The sequence below is a fragment of the Pteropus alecto genome, unplaced genomic scaffold, assembly GCF_000325575.1.
Source record: "Pteropus alecto unplaced genomic scaffold, ASM32557v1 scaffold8, whole genome shotgun sequence".
In the NCBI taxonomy this organism is placed as follows: domain Eukaryota; kingdom Metazoa; phylum Chordata; class Mammalia; order Chiroptera; family Pteropodidae; genus Pteropus; species Pteropus alecto.
Window position 1 is genome coordinate 325749 of NW_006494609.1, and position 27742 is coordinate 353490.

The following is a 27742-nucleotide window of genomic DNA, read 5'->3' on the forward strand; positions in this document are numbered from 1 at the left end:
GATTATTGTTTTCTACTGTTAAATGTGTGGGAGCCTTTAAATGAAAATGCTGGCTGGTGCTGTGCTTGATATAGTAAACTTGATTCTTTCAGAAGAAGGAAAAACCGATGAATGGATGAGTTAAAGCTAAAAGAAATGTAATGTGGTAATTTCCTGTCTAGCATCAGATGAGCAGCCTGCCAAAAAAAGAGAAGGCAGAGTGGTGGGGTAGGAGGGATTTGGAAAGAGCAGAAACAGTAATAAGAGACTAGGAAGAAATGAGAGTTGAAGACTTTGAATCCAGTGCAGAGGAGCTTAGATTTAACACAGTAATGAAGTTCATAGCTGAATGAGACAAGACCATAAATGTGACAGGGAGAAGAGAAGCCATCAATGATTCACTATGAGTGATCTTAATGGATTTACTAGCTAAACAGTCATAAACTTTCAAATACTTATGGATTTCAAACTATTTTCCTATTAAAATCTTCCCAAAAGGCCCACTGGTTAATTCACTTTATTTTTAATTTACTTCCTATCGTAACCTTCTGTAGTTTTAATGGTCTTAAAATATCCACAAGGAGTGGATGCGTGTAGAGAATTAAGGAGGCGTAGATAATCTGTAAGGCAGTTGAATCTGTAAGCCCTTGAATCATGACTCGATTAGATATTTTAAGCCTTACAATGCTGACTTTCTTTTAGCTCTCTCTTCCACAGATTCGATTGAACAGACTATTGACCATCGATACAGATTTGTTGGAGCAACAAGACATTGATTTAAGCCCAGACCTGGCAGCTACTTATGGTCCAACAGAAGAAGCTGCCCAAAAGGTTAAACATTATTATCGCTTTTGGATCCTGCCTCAGCTATGGATCGGCATTAACTTTGACAGACTCACACTTTTGGCCCTTTTTGATAGGTGAGAATATAGTGTGATTAATTAAAGGTGTATGTAGGTTTTATTTTTAAATTGAAATGTCCTTAATAACCTATAGAGGTTTTTACTTGGTTACCATGTTGGATAATGTTTTCTATTTTGGTTCTTTTGAGATGAAGTTAATAAGGTTCCCCAAAATTGACACTCTTGAATTCATTAAAAACGTTTGTGGCAATTTTAATATGTTTATCCTTTTTATCATCAGTAAGAATCATGCAACTGTACTTAAAAGTCAGAGAAAATGAAGTGTTAATGCTTATAAGGTTATAAGTAATATGACTAAATATAAAAGGTATAAGGGGAAACTTCTGTTTATTTCTTAGTAATAATCTCAGTAGTAAATAATAGTAGTCTTTTATAAACTTGGTGATCAAATGCTGCTTCCAGTCTACATGGAGTAACAAAGATTGGATTTATCCTCCTACCTGAAACAGTGGTTTTCTTGATATTGGAGGTAAGACAACAAAGAACAGTGATTCCTGAGAAATGGAGAACAAATTATGTGAGCCCTACAATCGCCCCAGCTTACTGCCTTAAGAGAATTCCCAGGCTGTGACACAAGGTACTAAATTAGAGCTTAGCAGACTTCCTGAGTTGGAGATGGAGCTAAGAGTTCATAGTACAGAATATCCCAGAAAGGATTTCTGCTCAGAGAGAATCTCTGGTTCTCCTCGAATATTCAGCAGAGTACTGATGAGTGAATATATGTGAAAAACTACTTGAAGTCTGGGAAAGAACCATATGAAAGAAATAGAGGAATAGTGCCTGGTACTCACACAGGTCCAGAAATAGTGACTGTTCTCACCAGCCAGATGGAAGAAACTCATAATTCGTATTTCATGTTGCATCGTGTAGCATACTCAGGAAAGTCTTGCCTTACAAATAGGGAATAATTAGCCCTAGCATGAGCACTGCTGCAACCCTACCTAACAAGTCATAAAAGTGAGACCTGAAAGGATCAAACTGTTTTAAAGATTTATAGAAATCTAGAAATTCTTAGTACCCAGTAAATTAAGGTTCGCTATGTCTGGCATTCAAAGATTACCAAGCATGCAAAGAAGGGATAAAACATTATGTATAATTAGGAAAATAATGAATCAATTGGAACCAAACTGTAACCGTTACAGATAATAGAATTAGTAGTTGAAGACTTTAAAACTTATAACTGCACTCTATATGTTAAAAAAGTTAAGTAGAGACATGGAATATATGAAAAAAGACCCAAATTAAACTTATAGATATGAAAACTAAAATGTCTGAGGTGAAAAATACAGTGTATGGGATTATTGGTGGATTAGACATTACAAAAGAAAATATTGGTGAACTTGAGAGCAATAGAAACTACCTAAAACGAAAAACATTTTTAAAAATTACCCTTTCACTCCCATCCCCCAATGAAAAGAACATATAAACAAAATGAAAGTAACTTGTATGACAACTTCAAAAAGAGAAGACAGAAAAAATTTTGAGGGAATAATGGTGGAGAACCTTGCAAATTTGATGAAAACTAGAAATATCCATATTCAAGAATCTCAGTGAACCCCAAGCACAAGAAACATGAAGAAAACTACACCAAGGCCCATAATTGTTCAAACTAGTGATAAAATTCTTAAAAACTGCAAGGGAGAAAAAGTGGTTGTTAGAGGAACAAGGATAAAGAAGACATGAAATTTGTTGTTGGTAAGAATGCAAGTGAGAAGACAATGGAACAACATTGTTGAAATATAGAAAAAAAAAAAACAACCTAGGATTCTATACCCAGCAAAATAATATTTTAATAACCAAGGCAAAACAAAGACATTTTCAGACTAGGAAAAATTGAAAGAATTCTTTGCAAGCAGACCTACACTACAGAATATGTTAAAGGATGTTTTTCAGGCAGAAGGAAAATAATACCAAATGAAAATATGGACCACCCCAAAGGAACAAAGATCATTGGAAATGCTAGGTAACTACATGAAAAAATATGTTTTTTCTTACAAGTTTAATCACTTTAAGAGATGATTGGATGTTTAAACAAAAATAATAACAATATATGTTGTGGTTTATAATGTGTAAAATTCATGAGAATAACAGCATAAAGATTGGGAAGGGGGATACAAAATTATACTACTGTTTCTAATACTAAATGTGAAATGGTATACCAAAATGTATACTGTAAAAATAAAATAACAAAATGACAAAAGAATAGCTGGTAAGTAAAAAAGAGCTAAAATGGATTTATAAAAATTATTACTCTAAAGGCAGAAAAAGAAAAAAGAGATCAAGAACAGATTGGTAGAAAATAAATGATAGATGACAGAAAAAGTCAGAAATTGTCAGATTGGAGAAAAAAGCAAGTCAACTCTGCTGCCTACAAGAAATGCACTTTAAAGACATAAATAGGTTAAAAGTAAAAACATTGAAAAAGAGATAGCATGTCTGCACATAATAAAAGGAAAGCTGGAGTGGCTGCATTAATGTCAGACAAATTAGATTTCAGAGCAAAGAATATACCAAAGAAAGATAGAGTCATTTCATAATGATAAGGGGTCAATTAATCCATAGGATTTATTGACTCTAAATGTTTCTAAACTTAAAACAGTGCTTCGAAATACATAAAGTAAAAACTGATAGAAATAGGAAAAATAGACAAGTTCACAATTATAGTTGACTTTAACATACTTCTCTCAACAATTGATAGAAGTGTATGGAAGATCAGCAAGGATATATATAGTAGACTTGAACAATACTATCAATCAAACATTTATGGAGCACTACAGTCATAACAGAATACACATTCTTTTAAGTACACATGGAACATTTACCAAGACAGACATATTCTGGGCCATAATACATGGGTCAAATTTAAAAAGATTCCAGTCATACATAGTGTGTTCTCTGACCATAGTGGAATTAATTATGTTAATAACAAAAAGAACCCTGGAAAATACCTAAATATTTGGACACTAAATAATTTTTCTAAACTAATGGACCAAAGAAGAAATCAAGAGGGAAATTAGGAAGTGTTTTGAACAGAATGAAAATGAAAACAGCATATCAGAATTTGGGGAATGCCACTAACAGGTACGTGCTCAGGAGAAATTATAGTACGAAGAAGAAAAATGAGTGATTCCCCTTCCACTAGAAAAAGCAGTTAAGTCCAAGAAAGCAGAAGAAAGTAGTAAAGAACAAAGCAGAAATCAGTGAGTAAACAGAAAAATAAAGAAAAAAACTAAAAGCTTGATCTTTGAGAAGATCAATTAAATTGATAAACTTTAGGCAGACTGATCAGGACAAAAAAAAAAAGAAAAAAGATTTAGCTATCCAAAATCTGGAGTATGAGATAGGATTTCACTATAGATTCTACAGGTATTACATGGATTATAGAGTATTAAGCACAGCTACTACATGCCAATAAATTTGACAGTGGAAAATTTATTGAAAGTTATAAATTATCAAAGTTCATTCTGAAAGGAATATGTTACCTTAATGATCCTATATCGATTAAACAAATGAAAATTATAGTTTAAAAACCTTCGCATAAAGAAAACTAAGCCTCTATGGCATCGAAATAGTATTTCAAATCAGTAAATGGTGAAAGGATGGCTTTTTCAACTGGATTTCCATATGAAAAAAAAAAAAGGCTTATATCTTCACCTTGCACCATATTGCAAGAATTAATTCAAAATGAACCATAGGCCTAAATGTAGAATCTAAAACAATAAAACTTGTAGAAAAACTTCTAGGAGAAAATATTTGTGACCTTGGGTTAGGCAAAATGTCTTACATGTAACACCAAAAATTAGATTAGTAAAAGAACAAATTGATAAGTTGTATTTATCAAAATTAAAAACTAAGAGAAGCCGAAGGAGAGCACGTGTTCAGTGTCTAGCAATACAGACAGTATGCGGTGTAGCGGGGTCGATGAGGGTCATTGGGTTTGACGAGTTTGGAATTCCACAACTGCCATGTGAGATCAGTGAAAATACCAGTGTTCATTGTTTTTAAAATACTACTGAACTTGTTTTAATCTGGTAGAACTAACAAATGAAATAGTACAGACATGTTTGCGAATTTTAGTTTTAGTGCAGCCGATGATTATAAATGTCATTGACAGCAAGTTAAAAAACATTTTTGTGATTTTAAGAGTAATTCTTCATTCATTATAAAAAACTTAAATATATAGAAAGATTTTATATATCCATAATCCTTTCACCCAGAGAAATACTTTATTAGTAGTATCATTTTGATATATTGTCTTTTTTAACTTAACCTATATCTGAAAGTTTTTTAAATAACAGCATTTACATCTTCCTGTGCACATGGTTTTGTGACCTTTCTTTGTATGGCAAATATGCTGGGCATGTTCCCATGTCAGCATATATTCTTTAAAAAAGACTTTCATATTTAACATTTTCTGAATGCTTTTAATGTTTCGATTTATTTTCCTCAAGAAGTAGTGAGATCGGTTCATAGTTTTTGGTGTGACATAAAAATTATCTTCATTATTATGTTTAATATCTTGGGCATCATATTATTTCTTTTACGGTGTCTGTTTAATAAAATACATACTTGTCTCATCAACTTTGGTATAGTATTGACAGTCTATCACTGCCTTCATTCTCAACATAGGGGAGAACCTGTATGTAAATGATTCTAGTTAATTACTTTTCAGATTATTTCACATGATTTTGAGGTGGGGAAAATGAAACTGGTATCAAAATTTGGTCACAAACTTTATTATATAAAATAATGACAGTTTTAAATTTAATTTTCTAGAAACTGTTTTGAGATTTTGTTTTTCAAACTCGTTTCTCTAACTTCTTTACCATCCAAGTTGATTAGTTATTTTGCAACAAACTTGACAGATAGAAAAGCAGATGTTAAAAAGAGTAAAAATTTTTAAGTAGATATTAAAACTACATTATATATTAAAATTAAAACTACAATCCACTCTAGCATGCTTTATTTGCACATAGGAATTTGTCTTAATTTTCCACATAAATGAGTTTCTTTTTCACTGTGATCCATAATTTTATGCAAATGTAGTATCAGAAAAGCATTTCAGCAAGTATAATAGAAACTTCATATTGATGCCTTCTCTTATTTCAACTCTGATTAATTTCTTATATTGATGATATACTTACTCATAATGATTTTTGTCTACAGAAATCGTGAGATCCTGGAAAATGTGTTAGCTGTCATCTTGGCTATTATTGTGGCATTTTTGGGATCTATTCTTCTCATACAAGGCTTCTTCAGAGATATCTGGGTCTTCCAGTTCTGCCTGGTTATAGCCAGCTGTCAATACTCACTACTTAAGGTACCAGTATTGCTCTTCTTTTCAGACTATGGAATAATATTTGTGTTAAAGAGCATAAGTTTTCTTATTATTCATTGAATTATAGTAAATTTTTGATTTATTTTCCTTGAATGTTTACATTAGATTGGGTAGGGAATAAAAGTGACATATAAACTTTGAAAAATATGTAACTGAAGCTTCCTTAAAGCTATTTTTTGCATTAAAATATATTTGGGCATTTGTTAAAAATAAGAATTTGCATTTTTGAAGTTCATTTCTTTTTAATTTGTCAACATTCACTCTCCCACTTCTATATTTTTACTGTTCTATAGGTGACATTTATTAAAGTCCATTATTGGTAGATAAGTAATGTCAAAACTGGTACATATGTTCCTTTGGGATATTAAAAGCAGAAGATTGGTGTCCCTTTGCTCTCGTTTTCATAGTAGCTCTAAAATATCAAATGTTTACAATTTTAAGCTTTCCAAAAATGGAAGAATCAAATACCAAATTTTCCACCTTCCATGCAAAATCAGTATGGACTGTCAGTGTGGACTTTTTCCATTCTTTTCTTTCTTAACCAGTAAATACCCTTGCTTATATTGGTTATTTGCCTCATATATGCTAATATGAAGAACCTTCTCCTATCCTGAAAACTATTTGTTTAGTTCTTTTTACACCACTAGGTGTCCAGGTGTCTATAGTTAAGACATCTGGACTATACCACCTATTTCAACTGCTTCATTTTTTTCAAGACCTATCCATACCTTTTTCCTCATTGCAGTATTGAAATTGCAGTCTTTGTGGTTGCTCATAGTCTCAAATTGCCAAATCTATGTCCTTTTCTTAGTCTTCATTATCTGGGAGTGCTACATCACTTAACACCTATGAATACTATCTTGCATTTTTATATTGTCTTCATTGTTGTTCTGTGACTTTATATTACCCTGATACTTATTTTATTTTCAGGTAACTTAATTTTTCTTTGTTGATGCCTCTTTGTTCTTTTGACATCAAAATCATCAATTAAGTTAAGCTATATCTTTTTAAGTTTTAATTTACGAGAATTCTCTAGGGTTTTATTTGGCCCTCTTTTCAGTTTGCAGTTTCTTGCTAGTGAAGTCATCCTTTTTTACTTTAATTATTGCCCTGGTATATGACTTATGTCCAGATGTATATCTCAAAGTCTTCACCTTTCTTGCAAGCTTTAGTCCTATATATCTTAATAGGCAGTTGGCACATTTTAAAAATAGCCCATCATCATCAGCTGAAAAGTATTTTTCTTTCCTGGTTGCTTTGCTTTTCACAGTACTATCCTGACTCAAAATCTTAAAGCCCCTTCTTGTTCCAAGTGTCTTTGTGGTGATCCTCTGTTAAAATTTCTGGCCTTTGTTCTTATTTTCCATTTCAACCACCTCAGTCCATTCCGTTATTGCCTTAAACCATTTAAATTCATTCCCTGATTCCAGTGTTCCTTGTCCCATTAATTTTGTCCACTGCTTTTGGTTAGTTATAGAAAAGGTAAAATATGACTGAGATTTTTACAGTTAGTTGACTAAAGGAATAGTAATGTTGTAAACAAATAAGAACGGCTGGAACAGATACTTTTAGAGGATAGATGTTGGAATTGAAAGAATTTAAAGATTACCTGGTCTCTTATTCAGAAGCCAGGCCCACATGCCAAACTCAGTAAGCTTGTTCCAGTCAAGAACTGTAGGATGGTGATAGACCATCCTAGTGAAATTGTTTGGTACGGTATTAGAAATGATCTTGGGAGAAAAGTCACAATTTGGGAAGTAGCTGCATATAATACCTTTTGTACATTTTTATGAAAAGCTGATAAAATTTCTTATAGAGATATAGCTTAATTGATGAATTTGATGTGAAAATGAAGATAATGCATTTAATACAAATACTGTTGAATTGTTTAGTAAGCTTGGAATTTGTGGGCAGAACTAGAATTCCTCTTATAAGCTAACCCATATTTTGTGCATTTCCTGAATGGGGTGATGATGCCTAAGAAAGCATTCTAGTTTAAGATATTTATAAGTAGTAATGAGCTAAGCAGTTAAGATAGATCTGTCTACCATATACTATTTCAGAAACATTAAGTTAGATGCAAATTATTAATAACCATGATAAGAGGAAAGATTTGAGAGGTTTCTAATATCAGAGTGACACCAATATCTGGAGCTGATGTTTTTTCTTTTATTGATGTTTCAAAAAATTAATGTAGGTCCTTCTTTTGCTGTGGAATATTTACTTGAAATTATTTCAGGCATTTTGAAAGTTGTTCGTAAAATTACCAGGACTTCAGTAGTATAATCTATCTTTCTGCTTCATTTTTAGAGTGTTCAACCAGATTCTTCTTCTCCCAGACATGTAAGTCACTCTAATATGACTGTAACTCATTATTCCTTAACATTTATTAAAACCTTTTTTTTGGGTCATATGTCAGATTGAATTAAGATTTATGTTATTATTTTCTCATCTTAGTTTTGACACACTACTAGAAATATAGGTGATTTATTAGTGTGAAGTAAAATGGGATTATAATTGTGAATTCTAAATCTTGGTTGAAAATGAGTATAGTAATTCATTTTTTGACAGCCTGTTTCAGGAGGAGGAGGTTATTGATTAGGTAGACATGGTTCATATAAATTCATGGCTATTTGATAACTTGCATTTAATAAATTTCGAAGAATAAATCATGACTAAGTATTGAAAAATAGAATTTTGAAGTAGGAAAAGCCACATAATTTTGCTTAAGTAATTATTAGGAGCAAGAATAAAGAAGTCATATATTGATCTGGTGTTTAGACCTGTGGACACTAAGGAGATTAAAAACCTTGTTATTTACTTTGTGACTTTAGACAAAAGTGTTAGCTGCCTAACAATATTTATTATGAAGCATGATTCAGTTTTAGACCTCAGCCAAGAATGTTTATTTACTAGAAAGACCAAAGGGCATTCTCTTTAAAGTAGTTTAAAGTCATACTCCAAGAGCAGTTTATGATGATAGCTTCTTTCTTGAACATAGTCATTTTTCCCATCCACTGAGATACTTACTAATGAGAGTAGATGAGCAAAACAAAACAAAGAGGTGTATGATTTTCTTTCAGCTGATTATTATTTTGTAAAAATGCTTTTGAAATGTAATGATATATAGAAGTACTGGTTTTAACTTTTTATTCTGACATAATTTCAGACTTAGGGAAAAGTTGCAAGGATCGTACAAAAAATTCCTGATGCCATTCACCCAGATCCCTGTGCAAACATCCAACCATATTTGCTTATTCCGTTTCGGCTCCCTATACAACACATACACATGCATGCACGCACACACACACACACACACACACACACACACACACACACACACTTCTAAACTGTTCGAGAGTGAATCGTAGACACGATGCCCCTTTACCTCTAAATACCTCAGTTTTTGTTGTCTAGAAACAAAGGCATTTCTTTACACTAATTCAACATAATTATCAAAATCAGGATATTAATGTCGATACAATACTGTTTTCTAAGTGACAGTTCTTATTCAGGTGTTTCCTATGTTCTCAATTGGCAATAGAAAATCCCTGATTATGCATTGGGCCTTTTTTGGCCTGCTCTGATCTGGAGCAGTTCCTTAGTATTTGTCTTTCATGATATTGACATTTTTGATGGGTACAGGCCAGGCGTTTTGTAGACCATTCCTCAGTTTGAATTTGTCTAAAGTTTCTTCTTGATTGAATATAGGCCGTGGTTTTTATAGTAGGCATACTACGAAAGTGATGTGTTCTCAGTGCATCAAATCAGGAAGCATGTGATGTTGATTTATCCTTTCGCTGATCACGTTAACTTTGATCACGTTAACTTTGATCTTTTGGCCAATGGTAGTGCCTGCAGGATTTTTTAAACTCTACATTACTAACATTTTGGGCTGGATAGTTCTTTGTTGTGGGTGGAGGTACTGTCCTGTGCATTATAGGATGTTTAGCTTTATCTTTAACCTCTACCCACTAGATGTCAGTAGTACCCCCATACTAGTTTGTGACAACCAACAAGTCTCCAGACATTGCCAAATGTCCCTTGGGGTCAAAATCCCCTCCCACTCCCTTGAATCACTACTCTACTGTAATGTTACTGTTTTTCTTTTATAGTTAATAACTATCTCATAGGGATGTACTTTGTGATTGTGTATGTCCAGTTGCCCTGCTGACTTCTACCCACTTTTTTGTAATATCTTTTGATGTTTCTTGCCTGAATCAGATTATCATTTGATAGTTGCCAAATAGTGATTTTGTAATTCCATCATTTCCCCTACATTTTGTAGTTGACTTTTTACTATAAAAAATAACTTTCCCTTGTGTATTTATTTTTTTGTATGAGTGTGGATTCATGGATTCTTATTTTATTCAATGGACTATATATAATGTTACTATCATTATTTATTTTGATGCTCAAATTGTGTCAGAATCGGCCATTGGGTGCCCCTCAAGCTGCCTTCTCTGTCCTTTAAACATTACCTTATCATTCTTTAAGTACTAACTATATGTTTTAAGCAGCAGTTCGTGTTATTGGTATGGCTTTAGTGAACAATAGGCTATTATTTTGGGGGGAATCAAAAGTTATACACAAATTTTCAACTGTGCAAGGGGTGTCCTTAACCCCTGCGTTGGTCATGGTCTCGCTATGTACACGTGCATGCATCTATTCTTATATATATTTATATGTATGTTAAAAAAAAACGAGTTCATACTGATACCTCTAATTCAATCCATTATCACAGGGTTCACTATTTTTTCTCCTCTCCAAATTTGTAATTCCCTTCTGTGACAGCCAGAAACTGGGTTTCCACATGGAAACATTTTGAATCCTTAGACTAAAAGCCATCAAAGATTTCAATAGCTAGTTGTGACTCTTAAAATTAACTAAACTGACTTCTTTTTTTAATATCATTTTCAGGGTCATAATCGTATTATTGCCTACAGTAGACCAGTTTATTTCTGTTTATGCTGTGGTCTTATTTGGCTCTTGGATTATGGTAGCAGAAACCTTACTACAACCAAATTCAAATTATATGGAATAACTTTCACCAATCCGCTGGTGCTTATATCAGCCAGGGATTTAGTTATAGGTGAGTCATCTTTAAAGTATCTCATTTCTTATCTATCTTTTATACAGTCAGTTCACTGATAAGTAGGTAAATTATATAGGTAAAAATAGTTTTAATAGGCTTGTTTTGTTGTTTATTGTAATCCTCTCAGAAACAGAACTATAGTACTATTATGAAAAAAAAAGCTAATGATGAACAAATATAGCAATTCTTCTGTTCTTGAAGCAGATGGAAGGTTTCCTTTGGATTCAGGCTTTGGTTATGTGAAGATGGTTGAAATTATTTTAAAAGCTGTTAAAGTTGAAAAGATTATTTAATAGCCAAGCAGTTATGTAGAGAGACATAGTTTTAAAAGATATCTTTAAAAAATTACTGAGTGGTGTATGATAATTTTAGGTCTGTTATCATTTATTTTATGATTTAAAAAAAATAAAAGGATGGATGAGGTATACTATTTTTAATTTACTTTTCTTTCCTTCTGTAGTGTTTACACTCTGTTTCCCAGTAGTATTTTTCATTGGTCTCCTGCCTCAGGTGAATACATTTGTAATGTACCTTTGTGAACAATTGGATATTCATATCTTTGGTGGTAATGGTGAGTACTTCCTTATAAAAATTAAAAATTACAGTATTACTTTTACAGATCATTAAGTAGCAAACTGAACATTAAAATGCTTTTTCAATTTTCATTTTAGAATCGGAATTAGAAAAAAAATACACTTGCTTAATAATTGAAGACTTAGTAGGAATTAAATTTGTAGATAGGAAGAAGCAGTCAAGTCTGCTCCTTTAGTGAAAGATATAGGAAAAATCGTGTTGATCTGTAGGAAGTAACGATGCTATTGTCTAAAACTAAAAGTGATAATGAGTTTACATAGAACCCGTATAGACTTAGAAAATATTTATAAAAGGTCATATAACTCAAATATATTGAGCTCTGATATATGGCATTGTATTTGGATTTTGAACTGGCATATGCATTTGGGATGTCTGTGTATTTAGTTTCAGTGCTTTGTTTTATCTTGGTGTGAACACCAAAACCAGAATGCTTTTGATAAAAGCATTTTACTAAATAACCTTTTTAAAAGTACCTCTGTTTCTAGAGTAGAATGTATGGATATGATGTGATATACTTAGAAATGTATTTCCTTAATATATGTATATTTCATTTTAAAAATAAGACCAGTGTTACTCTAGATGATGATTTGCAGAACTTGAAAATAACCCTATGGGCAGCCACCGGGGTTAAAATATACTTTTATTTGGTTTAACTATTTAAAATTTTACTGAAAGATGTATGTACAACTAGAGAAAAAATATGAAAGGGACAGAAATTACTGTAACTTTATAGTCCATTTCTCTTCATACATCATTTTTGTAGTCCTCATTTATCTTCCAAATATGTGCATTGAAATTATCTCTACTAATAAATGTTGATATTATGACTTGTTTTAAATAGAAACTAAGACTTTCCTATGCTTTTAGAGCATTTTTGATGCTTTGAAAAATTTTTCAAAGGGGTGTGAATTAAGACTGGGCTGGTCTTTAGCATGGCTTAATGGATAGAAGACAGTTTCAGTATTTAGGGGCTATTATAGGTGCTATATTAATCTAAATACTATGGAGAAGGGTCAATGTATATTATTCATAACAGTGAGCTTTGTCATAATTTATAGACTTGTACAAGGAGCTAATTTTTTAATATCACCTAAAGAGAAATCTTTCCTATATATTTCTTTTATGGAACCATTATCCATATTTTAAAAATAAAAGCTAGCTGTATTAGCCATCTCCTATTCCTTATAACTAGTAATCCATTGGATCTCTGTTGTTGTTAGTAATTAGATCTATATTTTTTTTGTGAGAATTAACACAATTCAATACAAATTTACTTTTGTAGGTAATACAAGTTCTGTTTACAAAGGCTAATATCTTTCAGTGAATACTTAATATGTCTCCAGTTCCTTTTCAGGCCTTTGCAAGCTTCATTTTCCCCATACTTTTGTAAATATAATAAGGTACATTCTTGAAGCATAATATAGGCATGACTTTTTCTGCCATGTATAAATGTTCATTACTTACAAGGTGAATATATTTTGTATCAAAAATTGTGGCTAATAGATGACTCTTTCTTTCATCATCTTTTAAAAGCACTGGATGAAGTAACTCAAATTTTTTTTCTCATTAAACTTTGTTTTAATGGGTCTCAAAATTCTGTGATAGATTTTTGGTCAAGTCATTTCCATTAAAAAGTGTTGATTTTGAAACCTAATAACAATTGGCACACAAACCTAATAACAATTGCCACAAAAAATCCCCAAATGGTCCATAAAACATTCTTTCCCTCTGAAGGTTTTACGATGCATTGCAATCATCAACCAGTCTTCTACTATTAAACTTAAATGGCCAAATGAGACAGACAGTTCTGAGACCATTCTTCTACCACTGATTAAGACCGAGGTGGCAGGTATTGGGAGTGACACTCATTTAGCCTTCAGAGCTTTATGGGCATACTTGGTGACTTTGCCAGTTCCAGCCTCTTGTCCACTGCTTTGATGACACCTATAGCACTGTCTATATCATGTGATGAAAAGCAAAACGGCCTAGAGGACGATAGTCAGAGAAGCTCTCAACATACATAGGCTTGCCAGGAGTCATATCAATAATGGCAGCATTACCAGATTTCAAAAATTTTGAGCCGCCTTGTAGCTTTTTCCCAAAACAACAATCAGTGTTCTTCAGTTCAGCAAATTTGCAAGCAGTGTGAGCTGTGTGACAGTCCAGCACAGCTGCATGTCTAGCACTGATTTGGCCTGGATGGTTCAGGATAATCACCTGAGCCGTGATGCCAGCTGCTTCCGTTGGTGGCTTATTTTGCTGTCACCGGCCACATTGCCACGATTTAAATGTGTTTGACAGATGCATTCTTGACATTGAAGCCCACATTGTCTCCAGGAAGAGCTTCACTCAGAGCTTCATGGTGCATTTCAACAGACTTTAAAGTAACTCAATTTTTAAAAATCAGATGAAAAAATACTTAATTCTAGTTGATATTATACCATTTTAAATACTTTTCAGTGCCGTTTTAATATATGTTTTTAATAAGTGTTTATAAAATATTAATTTCTTTTTTCTTTTCCTGCCCAGCCACTACAAGCTTGCTTGCAGCACTCTACAGTTTTATCTGTAGCATTGTAGCAGTAGCCTTACTGTATGGATTGTGTTATGGCGCTTTAAAGGTGAGCAGTACGTTATGTTTTGTCTTTAGGGCTGTTTTTCTATATGAGGATTGTTTTAAATTGACTGATAATTTTTCCCCCTTCCCTGGTCACTTTACCTTGAATTTCCACGATCCTTTTATGTTGAACATTATTCTCATGCTCTTTACTTTTAATTGGAAAGTAATTTCATAGTTAACCATTATAAAAAGAAAATCCTTTTCCATAAAATAATCAGAGGTTAATATTAGAAACAAATTAGGCTGGACATAGTAATAACAGGCTAGAGGTGGGATAGGGGTGGACATAGTAATAACAGAATATGAAATTAATTTTAGATTTCTAGTTAAGAATATATATGCCTACTGTTCATATCAATACTTTTTAAAACTTATAAAAGTAAAGTTCAAAGACTGCAATTTAAGATACATTCTAGTGTTCGCTTCAACAACACATATACTAAAATTGGAACAACACAGAGAAAATTAGTGTGGCCCTGTGCAAGGATGACATGCAAATTTGTGAAGCATTCCATATTTTTTAGGGGGGAAAAAAAACGATTCTAGTAAAAATTAGTGCACTAAAATTAAATGTCATTATTTTCTTTTTCACTTTTCCAACAAGTATGTATTATTAGTTAAGCCATGATTCAGGACCCCAGGGTGGGATGTACCCAGGTCCACCCTCACCTTCCTGAGAGAGGGATGGAAGACAGAGGAGAGGGGGCAGTGGAGCCAGTTCAGATCTTTCCAGGAAATGTGCCTTCTGCCTGGTGGTCATCCCAAGCTGATACCCAGGATATGGGGCAGAGGGACTTGTACGCACGCCAGTACCCTTCACACACGGAGACATCATCCCCTTTAGTGGTCATTGCCTTCGCACAGCAGTGGAAGTCCAGGTAGTTCTACCAACAGTTCCTGTCTGCTTCTGGTTGGGGAAGCAGCTGTCAAAAGGAGCAGTCTGATAATTCTTGATTTTGGACTTGATGTCTTCTGCCCTGTTGCTGACTCCTAAAGATGCCCCTGAAGCAACTCGTACCTCAGTGTGACCCTCAGCAAAGACCTGAATGTCATTATTAATGGTTTAGAAGGATCTGGATGAGCCTTATTAGCTCCATTTTATTTTTTTTTATAATTTTATATTTTTATTTTATTTTTTATGGTGACATTGGTTAATGAAATCCAGTAAGTTTCAGCTTTATATTTTAACGGTAAGGCATATATATTTACACTTATTAGCTCCATTTAAAAAAAGTGTCACCAAATTGAACAAGTGAAATTTAAATTTCTCGTAAACAACCATTAACCCCTGGTGGTATTATTTTTTATGATTAATGAAAGACAGTGAGTGATAGGGTTGAAAGAATGTGAAAAGTGACTCAGAGCATCCTTCCTTGTTTCATTTATTCAGTAGCATTTATAGATTGCTTACTGTGTACCCAGTACTGTGCTAAACACCATTTATTTCCTGATTTTTATTAGCTTACGTGCCACTGTGATTAACAAGTCAAACAACCCTTTCGCTAGAGGGTGATGAAGGTTTTGAACTGGTTATATACCAGTTAAATTATTACCTTATTCAGCCTAACAGGATTAATGATAATTTTCCACGTGGTAGCTTTTTAACCAAAATTTGAAGGACAAATAGGAATTAGTTAATTAAAACAAGGGAGGAAGAGCCAGGAAGTTGTAAAGAAAGTGTGTTGTGTGTAGGAAGCAGCAGGTAATTTGGAATTGCTAGAGGTTTGGGTACATGTGGAAAGATGGATTTCAGTCAGGCTGGAAAGGTAGGCAGAGGCTGGATTATAAAATATTTTGTCTTTTATCATTATCAAAATTACTTTCTATCAAAATTGTCTTATATCCTGAATGTGTTGGGGTGGAGATGGAAGACTCAAAATATTTGAGGTATGGCAAGGAAATGATCAGCATTGCATTTTAAAAAGATTACTTGGCCCTCAGAGTGAAGGAAATGGAAATACAAGCAGGAAGGATCAGAAGTAGGAAGACTGTTGTGCTGCAATCTTGAAATTATGAGGGACTTAATTAAAATTGGATTTAGTGAATATATTTGGGAACTCTAAATAAAGAGAAAAGAGCCACAATAGGCTCCAAGATGACTTCTGGTTAGGGTCAAGTTTGTATAACTGGTTAGATAGTGACATTAATGCACAAAATTGGAAATTTTGTGTTTAGTGAGGAATGTGATTGTGTACTTTTGGACACATTTATTTGTTGACATTTGTGGGGTACCCAGAGATGCATAGTAGGAAGTTGTATTTAGAGAGGTTTGAGGTAGTGATTAATAGATTTGGAATTCATCAACAAAAATGAAGAGCAAGAAAAAGACTGCTAATGTGGGTTGACAAGAGAAATGGGTGAGGATAAGACACTGAGAAATGCCATTTCCACATGTTTGGTTGGCCTTCGAAGCTAGCCTTTGTATTATTTCTGAGAATATGCAGTTTATTCATTCAGGAAACACCGAATGCCTGCTCAATACTATAGAAAATATAATGGCATGCATATTATATGAATAACACAGGCATCAAAAAAGTAGCACACCAAAATGTTAACATTTTATTTTGCTTAATGTCTTGTATCGTGTGTTGTCTTTTCCTACTCCATTATTATATAGAAAATAAAAAAATTTACCAAGTTATTTTATTTTTCAAAAGAGAGAACATATTTTACTGTAAGCTTACTCTTTAAATCTGAAAGAAATTGGCAGCAGCATGTATCAGTAGCAAATGTATTTATTATTCCTTGTGTATAAATAGAGCTTTAGTAATCAAAAGAAATCTGAAGATGATCTAGAAGCTAGAGTCTAGCTCATCAAAAAGTAATCTAAATTTATCTGGAATAAAAAGCAGTTAATAATAGAGCTAAAAAGTTTTTATTGAATTTAGTTATCTTTCTCCAAAATTCCGACATCCAAGGATTATATGATTATAAATTAGAATATTGTTCTGTCATACTTTTTTTTCCCTCCAACAGGATTCTTGGGATGGTCAACATATTCCAGTACTTTTCTCCGTTTTTTGTGGTTTGTTAGTTGCAGTATCCTATCATCTCAGCCGACAAAGCAGTGATCCATCTGTACTTTTGTAAGTGAAAGTTGTTATTGAATTAAAGAAATTTAAATAAGTTGACATTTCTTTCAAATTTAACTTCCAAGGGATGTTTTCCCAATGGCATATGAAAATGCTATTGACTTAATCTATATTGGGTTTCAAAATAGATTAAATTTGGGTCGTTTTAATCACATTAGCTGAAAGTATTTGTTAATTTTTTCTCTGCTAAATATTAAAGCTATGTTTAATAAACATTCTTACTATTTGCTTATTTGATGACATCTTAAACTTTTCAGAATTTATCATTTGTTAATGATTAAGTATACTTAGATCATTTAGTTTTTTATCATAAACTTGGCCATTTGAAATACTAGCTTTCAGATTAGATATGTATTTTTTTATTAATTATTTTCTCCATTTTAAAAATATAAAGCTCTTTGGTGCAGTCCAAGATTTTTCCAAAAACAGAAGAGAAAAATCCAGAAGACCCTCTGTCTGAAGTAAAAGATCCACTGCCTGAAAAACTTAGAAATTCTGTTGTAAGTTTAAGCTTTTTAAAATACTTAAAAGACTTATATTTTAGACAGTTCATCATGTTATATAATGAACATTTTTTGAAGGCATTTAATAATTGGATGAAATGTATAACTATATATAATAACTGTATGTAGTTATGTATTGTACATTGTCGATTGCTTTTATTTAAAATTTTAACATAAGCAATGCTCATTCCTCAGACTTGGTTTCTGCATAAAACAGTATGTTGAACATTCATTTTTAAGTCAGGTAAAACTAAGTAATTCATTGTTTATAGAATTCTCAATTTTATTCAGTTTAAACTGGAACTTGAAAGATGAGTATTACTTTATTTATTTATCTATTTATTTTTAAATAACGCCTATAGCACCTGGTCTTCCTACCTGGTCTCCCATCCCAGTACTAACCAGGCCTGACCTTGCTTAGCTTCCAAGATCAGACGGGATCAGGCTTGTTCAGGGTGGCATGGCTGTAGTTAGATTTTGTTATTTTTGTTACCATTCCCAGCGCACTGGGAATGTCAAGGGGGGTTCGGTTCTTTCTGTCAATGTGGTAAACAATTATAGATCAGAGAAATTTAAGAAAAGTGAGATTTGTTAAAATATGTTTCAAGAGAGAAATGGGCTATGCCAGAAATTGCTGTAGCCCGGCAGGGTTCTGGGAATGTACCTTATATTGTGTCTCTGAAGGGTGGTTACAGGGGCGGTGCTAGATGATTGGCATGTGAGGTCATTTTGATTGACACCTTGCTGTATATAACCCCTTGTTTACTGGTATGTGATTACCCAGAATTCAGTCTGTTATAATTAAATTCATGAACTTCTGGGCATATGTATGATATTATAATACTGCTATAATGAGTCTTTGGTAAAGAAGACATGTACTAACAAACAGTATATGCGCAGGTGCTTGTCACCAGACTAAACCAGTGGTTAGTTTTGTGGTTTCTACTTCCTTATATTTCAGGATGTAATGGTAATCTTTAACTGTGAAAAAGGTGTTTCAGAGAGGTCCTAAGGGAGGTCTCTGGGTTGGCCCTTCATTCCCCTGTTGCTCATGTCTACCTGTCTGCCTAACGTTTTTCCTCTTGATAAAAACTGTATCCTTGTAAGTCATCTGCTAGCCTTTTAGTGTGTTTTATTTCTCAAGGGTAGTCTGGAGAGAGAGAAAGAGAGAGAGAGAGATTCCTAGTTAAAGGAGAGAGTGATAACCTGTGGTAATTTAATATACTTAAGTAAATGTGGTCATTTAAAATTTTTTAAGTTTAGTGAATTTTAATGTTGCCTGCATTTTTTTAGTGATTATTTGAAAAATGAATTCTGTAGATTCATGTGCTTTATAGAATAAAATAAAATTCTTCTAAGTTATTAGACTTATTTTCATATGTTAAAGACTGAACTTATATAAGTCTTGAATTAGACGCAATATTTACCTTCTGTGAACTTGAGCTATTCACGTAGTCTTTAGAAAACCTTAGAGAAGTACAAAACTGCCTCAAAATATAATTTAAAGAATTTTTATGACTTTAGCTTCCATGATATTTCATGTGAAATGTAGTAGGATACTTCTAAAACTAGCTTAAAGTATAAATCTGTGGGTTAGTCAACAACCAAAGATATCAAGAGGTTTCTGGTTTTTACTACAACCACTAAAAGAACCAAAATCTAGTAAGTAAAATAGGACATATGCATGCAGTTTCAACATTTCGAAATACCAATGAAAATATAAGTTTGTTATCCAAAAGGATATGCCTTATGAATGATACAGAACTTAAGCACCTCATTTCCTTTTTCCATAATGTTAAACTTACAGGCCAATGGGAGGGAAAATAACACAGCTTCATTATAAAAGACTTTGTTACGATATCTTATATTGTATGTGGCACTAGATTCATTAGTTTGGTTTTCTTGGTATTGCAGTGTCAAACTGAGATATGAGGAAATTGAAGAAGAAACTAAGACTTGTACCTGATTACCATGTGTAAGAAATACCTAGAAGTGCTAAAAATAGCATCAGTGAAAATTTCTTTCTTAAACTTTTCCAGCTAGGAATAAAGAAAATATATTTTTTAAATTTTGTGTCATTGTTTGATGATTCTGTTTTGTTTCACAGAGTGAACGTTTACAGTCTGACCTAGTGGTATGCATTGTGATTGGTGTGCTGTATTTTGCTATTCATGTAAGCACAGTGTTCACAGTATTGCAGGTAAGGAATCCTTTAGTTCTTTTGGTTGAGAGAAAATAACTTTGTTTGGACTGATTTCTGATTTGAATGTTTGTCCATAATGCTGAAATACATGAACTCCTCAAAGTCTCGTTCCAGTACAGCTGGAAGCCTAGAACCTCATTATCTAAATCAGGTCCAGGTGTTAGTGAGGCCCCTCAGGTTTTGTTCCTCAGTACAGCCCTGCTTATCTGCAGGCCATGTAATCACTATTCTCAGTGCTCTTCGTTCTGTTGTGCAGATCCCTGTTTCCACATGATGTCAGTTTGATTATGATGTGCCTTTGCATAGTTTTCTTCATGTTTTTGTACTTCAGTTACATTGACTCTCTGGTCTGATTTTCATCAAATTCGAAAAATTTTGTCCTTTATTACTTCACATGTTTTTTCTGTTCTTCTGCTCTGTTACCCCCACCCCACATACATGGACTCCATCCAGTTACATATATCTTAGGCTTCTTAAAGCTGTCCCATAGTTCACTAATGCTCTTTTTATTTTAATTCTTTTTGTATGTGTATTTAACTTTGAATGCTTTCCATTGCTGTGTCCTCAAGTTCACTAACCTTCTATAATGTATAATCTGCTATTAATCCCATCCATTGTATTTTTCATCTCAGAATTTATAATTTTCATCTTAAGTTTAAGTCTTTTTTTTTTTATCTCCCACGCCTCTTAACTTTTTGAATGTATAGAATTCAGTTCTAACTTTCTTAATGTCCTTATCTCCTAATTCTTACTTCTGTCACTTGTGGGCTGGTTTTGATTAGTTATTTTTTTTTTTTCTCTTCATGGGTGATAGTTTTCTGATTCTTTGCATGTTGGTAATTTTTGATTGGATTCCAAGCATTATAAATTTTACCTTGTTGGGTATTAGATATTTTTATATTTCTAGAAATATTCTTGAATTTAGTTTTCAGCACTGTTAAGTTACTTGTTAATAGTTTGATCCTTTCAGTCTTCCTTTTAAGATTTATTTGTTAGGCGAAGCCAGGGCTGTTTTTAGTACAGGGGCAATATTCCCCCTACCGAGGCAACACCTTTTGAGTACTCTAGCCAGTGCCCTGTGAATCTTGAGTTTTTCCAGTCTGGCTGTGGGAACAGGCACTATTCCTAACCCTCTGTGAGGGCCGGATACTGTCTTCTCTAATCCTTTCTTGTAGTTCTTTTCCTGGTCTCGTGTAGTTTCCTTACACACTGTGCAGATTCCCCTGAATACCTGAGGGGAACCCTCTGCAGATCTTCAGATTTCTGTTTCTGTGCAGTTTTCTCTTTGCTGTGCTGTCTACTCTGGTGAACTCTAGCTGCCTTTGTCTCTCTAGGCTCCCAACTCAGGGGGTCCAGGCTCATGTGGGTTTCCTCCCTGCACTGCAGCCTGGAAACTCTCTCAAGGCAGTAAACTGGGGCAGTCCTAACACTGACCTCATCTGTTTTTTCTCTCTCAGGGTTCACTATTCATTTCCTTATGGTTCACATATTTTATTCTGTTTTGGTTGTTTCTTGTGGAAGAGTGAATCCCTATTATTACATTTGACCAGAAGTAAAGATTCTATTATTTAATTTTATTTAACATTTTTTCCTGTTTTTCTTCTCTTCCAATTTGAACTATTAATTCCTGAACACTCACAAGCCAAGTCAGGCCCAGTGAGGCTTCAGGACTCAGATGGGAGCCTCTCTGTGTCCAGAGTTTCTGAATATATGACTTTTAATTTGAATATTTGAAGTGATGGTACTTGATTTTTCCTCTTTTGTGAATTTAATCACACATAAAACTCTCTTCTAATGATATACACTATGTGGAGGCATGAAAAAAAGATCACTTTTTTAATGCATTTAGTGAGCACACAGAAAGTACTCAATACTTTCTTTTGTGGAAAAAAAACCCTTCTTTTTCTTGTCTTAATATGCTCTTCACTCAGACTCGTTTTATTTAGCTCATGTCCTTTATCTCTACAAGTTAAAATAATTTAATACATTGCTCTGCAAGTCACATAGAACATTTTTACAGTAGCATGCAATATACCTCAGGCCTGCCTCTCATTATATGATAGTGTGAGACACCGAAGAAAGTAGTAAACACATTTTTAAATATCTGTAATGCATGAGCAATCACTAACTTTCATAGCTGACTTAATCAGAAAAACTACATAATGTAGAAATGTTAACTGTAGACAGATGTTTTAATTCTTTGATTCTAAAATTGACTTTGCTCTTCTTCATAATCAAATGGAAAATTGAACTGACAAATTAGATGTTTTCCTATGGGTCTCAAAATCACGTAATTTTCTCTATTTTTCTTTTAGCCTGCTCTCAAGTATGTATTGTATACATTGGTCGGCTTTGTGGGTTTTGTAACCCATTACGTGCTGCCTCAAGTTAGAAAACAGCTCCCGTGGCACTGTTTCTCTCACCCTCTGCTGAAGACAGTGGAGTATAATCAATACGAAGTTCGAAGTAAGTATTTTATTATCACCTTCTTTTTAATACCATGGATTTTTTCTTTTACTCTGTCGAAAGCTGATAAATAAGTATCATCAATTAACACTTTGGCTTGTATTTCTTATACTTAGGTTTGAAGCTACAGTGTGAGTCAAACCTTTTGCAAGATGTTTTAATTTTAGCTGAAGTATAAGTATCAGTACTACAATACCAGTTTTCCACAGAATAAAACTTAAATTGTTCTTCACAGACCTCATTGCTGAATCCTTTTGTCTATGTTTGTGACTTCTTTCCAGTCCCTAACCTTTTCCTCAATTTTCTTTGCCATATGTAGGCAAACCAATTCTCCTTAAGACTTTAATTTTTAAAACCTTATTTCTTTTTTTGGGCAAGCGACAGTCTAATAATCTTCAGCAACCTTTTCTATAAGAGTTACAGGCATGTGAGAAAAAGTTATGCTTAAAAACTGAGGTTTTAAGAATTAAAGTTTAAAATGAAATTCATCTACATTTAAGTCAATCTAAGTTGCAAAATTGGATATGTCTCAGAAATCACAAAAGTTAACAATTGATCGAAGTACTAGATTTCTTACATTATGTATTTATTGTAGAGCTGAATTTGAGTTGTAAGATTTTCCTTTTTCATTGCATTGCCAAACTATTTTATACATTAAATGACATAGTATTCTTGACTTATATTTCCTTGTTAGATGCTGCCACTATGATGTGGTTTGAGAAACTTCATGTGTGGCTTCTTTTTGTGGAGAAGAATATCATCTATCCATTGATTGTTCTCAATGAACTTAGTAGCAGTGCAGAGACAATTGCTAGTCCAAAAAAACTGGATACAGAGTAAGTATAATTCTCCTGTAATCTAAGTTTGACTGTTGGGAGCAGTCATAAGCAGTGCCTTAAGTTATTCATCAAGTAACAGGCTTTGAGTGTCTCTTACCTCCAAGGCACTGTGAGATAAATTCAGGTGAAATTTTGACTCCCCTTTTCTTAACATCTTTTTCTACTCCTGCATTTCACTACTCCAGACATCTCATTGTCAATTCATATTTTATGACAGGACACTTATTAAATAGGGTTAATCTTAGATGGTAAATTTGGGAATTGGTTATTCTTATGTACTGTATAAACCAAACCAGATATAATCATCATATAGGCTTACCCACTAGACTGGGGACATGTTTTTTATGTATTAAATGATATTAATGTTAAAGCAATAGAAATACTGAGAAACTGGAGAATCAAATGTCAAAATTACAATACTGTTAACTTATTTTGTAAATATGCTCATTTATGTAAAAGATAAGAATCATAATGCATATTATTAAAAGGGAATATTATGATAGTTTATAATAGGATGTGATTTACTTAGCTATATAAATCATTTTTAAAAATTTAAATTTAATATATGTACATATTATAAACTTAGTAAATGAAATGGTGATTTTTCTAAAGTTAGTATAGTTTCTAAAGTTTTCAGTCATTGGTTGATGAGTTGTACTTTCTTTTTATTATAGATTAGGTGCTTTAATGATCACCATTGCTGGACTGAAGTTGCTACGATCCTCTTTTAGTAGCCCTACATATCAATATGTCACAGTCATCTTTACTGTGCTCTTTTTCAAAATTGACTATGAAGCTTTTTCAGAGACCATGCTATTGGATCTCTTCTTCATGTCCATACTCTTCAACAAGGTAATTTATCACTGAAAGTAATGTCCCTCTCTGTAAAAAGTATCTCCTTAAGTAATATACTATTTAGTGAAGATTATCTTTGCATTTCATTTGCTTTATTTTCTTTTAAGTAATTTTTTTTTCACTCAACTAGTTATTTAGGAGCATATTAGAACCCCTCAACAATGCTAGTGACTGTGATCCATAAAAGACATATTTCTTGCTATAGCTAAGAAGATAATAAGATTAAGTTATATGGAAAAATTTGAGAAACACTAAAAGTACATATTTTTAAACATATAGGATCTTCAGAAAGGGGTTGCGGTTTTGAATAATTTTAGAAATAGACGTGGTACTGGGCTGTGTGCTGGCGGATAGACCAAGGGAGGAAATAACCTGGTAGCTGATCGAAGATGATAAGAGACGAAGGATAGCAAAGACATGTGGGAGCAATTAGAAGTTAGTTTGATGGTGAAATCTGGGTCATCTGCCTTCCATCCCAAGAATCTTTTTTGCTGAACCACACTACCTTTCTAAATGAAATAGGTTGTGCAGATTATTTGTAAATTAAAATAGAGTTTAGATTTCATGTTAACACTGGCCACATACAAAGGACTTTGACATATATTATCCCATTTGATAGGTAACAGAGCTGAAGCATATGAGCAGCTACAAAATACAATGAAAGCCCAATTTTAGGAAAGTTAGCCTGGTCAGCCACATTTGGGATGAATTGGGGAAGAGAGAACCTAAAGGTATGAAGAACAGTTTAAGAGATTGTGACAGTAATTTAGATGTTATAGAGATCTGACCTAGGATGGAAACCAATGGAAAACCATTAATCTGAGCAAGATTTTAGTGATGGTCAATTTCAAAATATTGTGCTAAAATTGTGAAAAATAACCTCTGAAGTATTAGAATATTATATTTGTCTAACCTCTAATTTGTATGCATTTTTATCATTTATTTCTTCTTCTAATGAGCATGGTTAACCAAAGGAGAAAACTGGAAAGTTTATCAGAAAATTGTTTCTAGAGAAGCATGTGGTGTCTTACAAACTTAAATATCTAGATTGGAAATTACATCTTATTATACTGGTTAGAAAAAAGTGAAAGTTGCAGTAAAATATAAACTAAATTCTTGAGTCACTACACTTTCCTCAAATTAATTTGGATTTTTTATTTAATGCTTTCATTTGTTCAGCAAACTGTTTTTGAGAGCAAACCACATTCCAGAACTGTGTGAGATGCTTAGGCTACATCGCTGAACAAATCAGAGAAAGCTCTGCCTTAAGGAGTTTGCATTTTATATAGTTACTTGATAGAACTTAACAGTGATAATCAGGAAGTAATAGTCAAGGGATCTCTTTAGATTTTTTAAGATACCATTGTAAGATACACCATTGATTTAATAACCTTTTAAGAAAAAATTACTCAGTGTATATAAAAATGTTTACCCACTAACCACTTACCTATGTAATTATATAGTATTTGTTCTTCAATATTACAGTCAAAATTTGAGTACAGTCTGTTCCACATTTAGACTGAAGTTTTTTGGATCACTGCTTTTAAGCAGTCATAATGGCATCTTGATAATATACATCCTGCTTTTACTTCCTGTCATCCTGATCACATGAGTATGAGGATTGCCAGCATAATTCTGCATCATAACAAAGAATGCAAGAGTTCATCTGCATTTTCTAATTGATTGAAGTTGTGACTTCTGTTTTAAAAAGGAACTTAAGCAGGTTAATTGTAAATCAGCCAAGTGATTTAAATATGAGGTGTTTAGTACATGAATCATGGCACCTGATTAGTCAGAATGTCTTGCTTTGAAGATTCCGTGATCTGTTTTGAGAATTGGACCTTGCACTGCCTGGTATGCAGAGGCAGTTGGGCAAATTCAACAATTCTGTTTCAGTGTTGAAGACATGTTCAACAGAACAGATCCTACTTTAAATAAGATTTAAAAGTGTATTTTGTTTCCATTGACAATAACAATTGAGATTATGAACAGATGCCTAATATACACTACTAAATTTTTAGGCAACCAGGGAGTGACAACTATATTACAGCGTTAGCCCTCCCTGGCTGCTTTCAAATTCCTCTTGACATTGCATTTAACTCAGTTTCCAAAGCACAGAAATTTGAGGGAAATATCTTAAATCAAAATATATGTATATTAAGCTTTACAGACATCTAGATTTCCTACCTTTCTTTGTTTTGCTTGTAGTGGTAACATAACCAATAGAATTTTTTAAACAGAAGAAACCAATCTATAAATCAGCTAGCTGTCTTTCCTTAAAAATATATTGTGTTTTGGCAGTTGATATGTCTTTTCCTTTCATGCAAATTGCAAATAATTTCAGTGCCATTTCCCCATTAGATAGAAAATACATTTTAGAGGTCTTTAATTTTCTTTTCAAATATCTGATAACATTTTTACTGATTTTTTTTTCCTCCTACAGCTTTGGGAACTCCTTTATAAATTGCAGTTTGTGTATACTTACATTGCCCCATGGCAAATTACATGGGGTTCTGCTTTCCATGCTTTTGCTCAGCCCTTTGCAGTGCCCCGTATCCTTCTAATAAAAGTTTTATAAGAAAGGGCAGTCATATCCTTGATAAGAATGTTGGTTTATAGGCATAACCTTTCACAGGCATTGAATATAGGTTATTATGTGATAAATTATCAAAAGTTCTCAGTCCTTTGAGTCCACACCTCTCCTCATTTTGATTGTTTAACTTGTATTAACATCTGTGGCCCACAGATCATCTGAACATGAGAAAAGTATAAGTTTTATAATTATGTAAAACTAATTTTTATAATTAAGTAAAATTTTAAATTGTTATTAAACTTTATGTCCAAAATCTATCGTCATTATTTCTTAAAAATACTTTCTAAGTAAAAGTTAACGACCACGTACATGTTGAAATGCAGACTTTTTGTATCTGTAAATTATAGTTTTATCTTCTGGAAAATTAAATCCAAGCATCTCTTCCCAAAAGTAATATATAGACTTTTATCAGATACATGTTAGCAAATATTTATTTATCTCCCTTCAAAGCCTCATGCCAGGCTGTACTTTCTAGCTATGTCTTTTCACTTCTACCCCATTATACTGTCCAGTAGCACCCTTTTTCTGTATTTCTCTGATGAGCCTTATTTTTCTAGTTTCTGTAATTGCAATGTGTTTGTGAGATGTATTTGTGTGTGTGTGTGTGTGTGTGTGTGAGCGTGCCCGTTAGTGTGCATGTGT

General features: G+C 33.1%; 1 protein-coding gene, 1 non-coding gene and 2 pseudogenes across 7 annotated transcripts in view; 2 read left to right on the plus strand and 2 right to left on the minus strand.

Annotated features, from left to right (window-relative positions):
* The window catches only part of PCNX1 (pecanex homolog 1), a 132119-nt gene that overhangs the window by 73122 nt on the left and 31255 nt on the right, over nt 1-27742 (plus strand). For 4 of the 6 annotated variants that reach the window (XM_006925413.3, XM_025042085.1, XM_006925414.3 and 1 more), the window contains 13 exons: nt 682-899; nt 6069-6222; nt 8551-8583; nt 11161-11332; nt 11796-11906; nt 14459-14550; nt 17526-17635; nt 18036-18141; nt 20252-20344; nt 22663-22813; nt 23508-23649; nt 24327-24504; nt 26951-27059. In XM_006925413.3, coding sequence (XP_006925475.1) covers nt 682-899; nt 6069-6222; nt 8551-8583; nt 11161-11332; nt 11796-11906; nt 14459-14550; nt 17526-17635; nt 18036-18141; nt 20252-20344; nt 22663-22813; nt 23508-23649; nt 24327-24504; nt 26951-27059 — 1669 coding nt within the window. The remainder of the gene's footprint in view (nt 1-681; nt 900-6068; nt 6223-8550; nt 8584-11160; nt 11333-11795; nt 11907-14458; nt 14551-17525; nt 17636-18035; nt 18142-20251; nt 20345-22662; nt 22814-23507; nt 23650-24326; nt 24505-26950; nt 27060-27742) is intronic. The other 2 variants (XM_015599644.2, XM_006925415.3) reach the window with 1 other exon arrangement.
* On the minus strand, nt 14564-15612 carry LOC112473650 (annotated as a pseudogene).
* On the plus strand, nt 14965-15070 carry LOC112473909. Its single transcript, XR_003044199.1, has one exon. It is a non-coding gene; the product is annotated as a U6 spliceosomal RNA (small nuclear RNA).
* On the minus strand, nt 18498-18616 carry LOC112473823 (annotated as a pseudogene).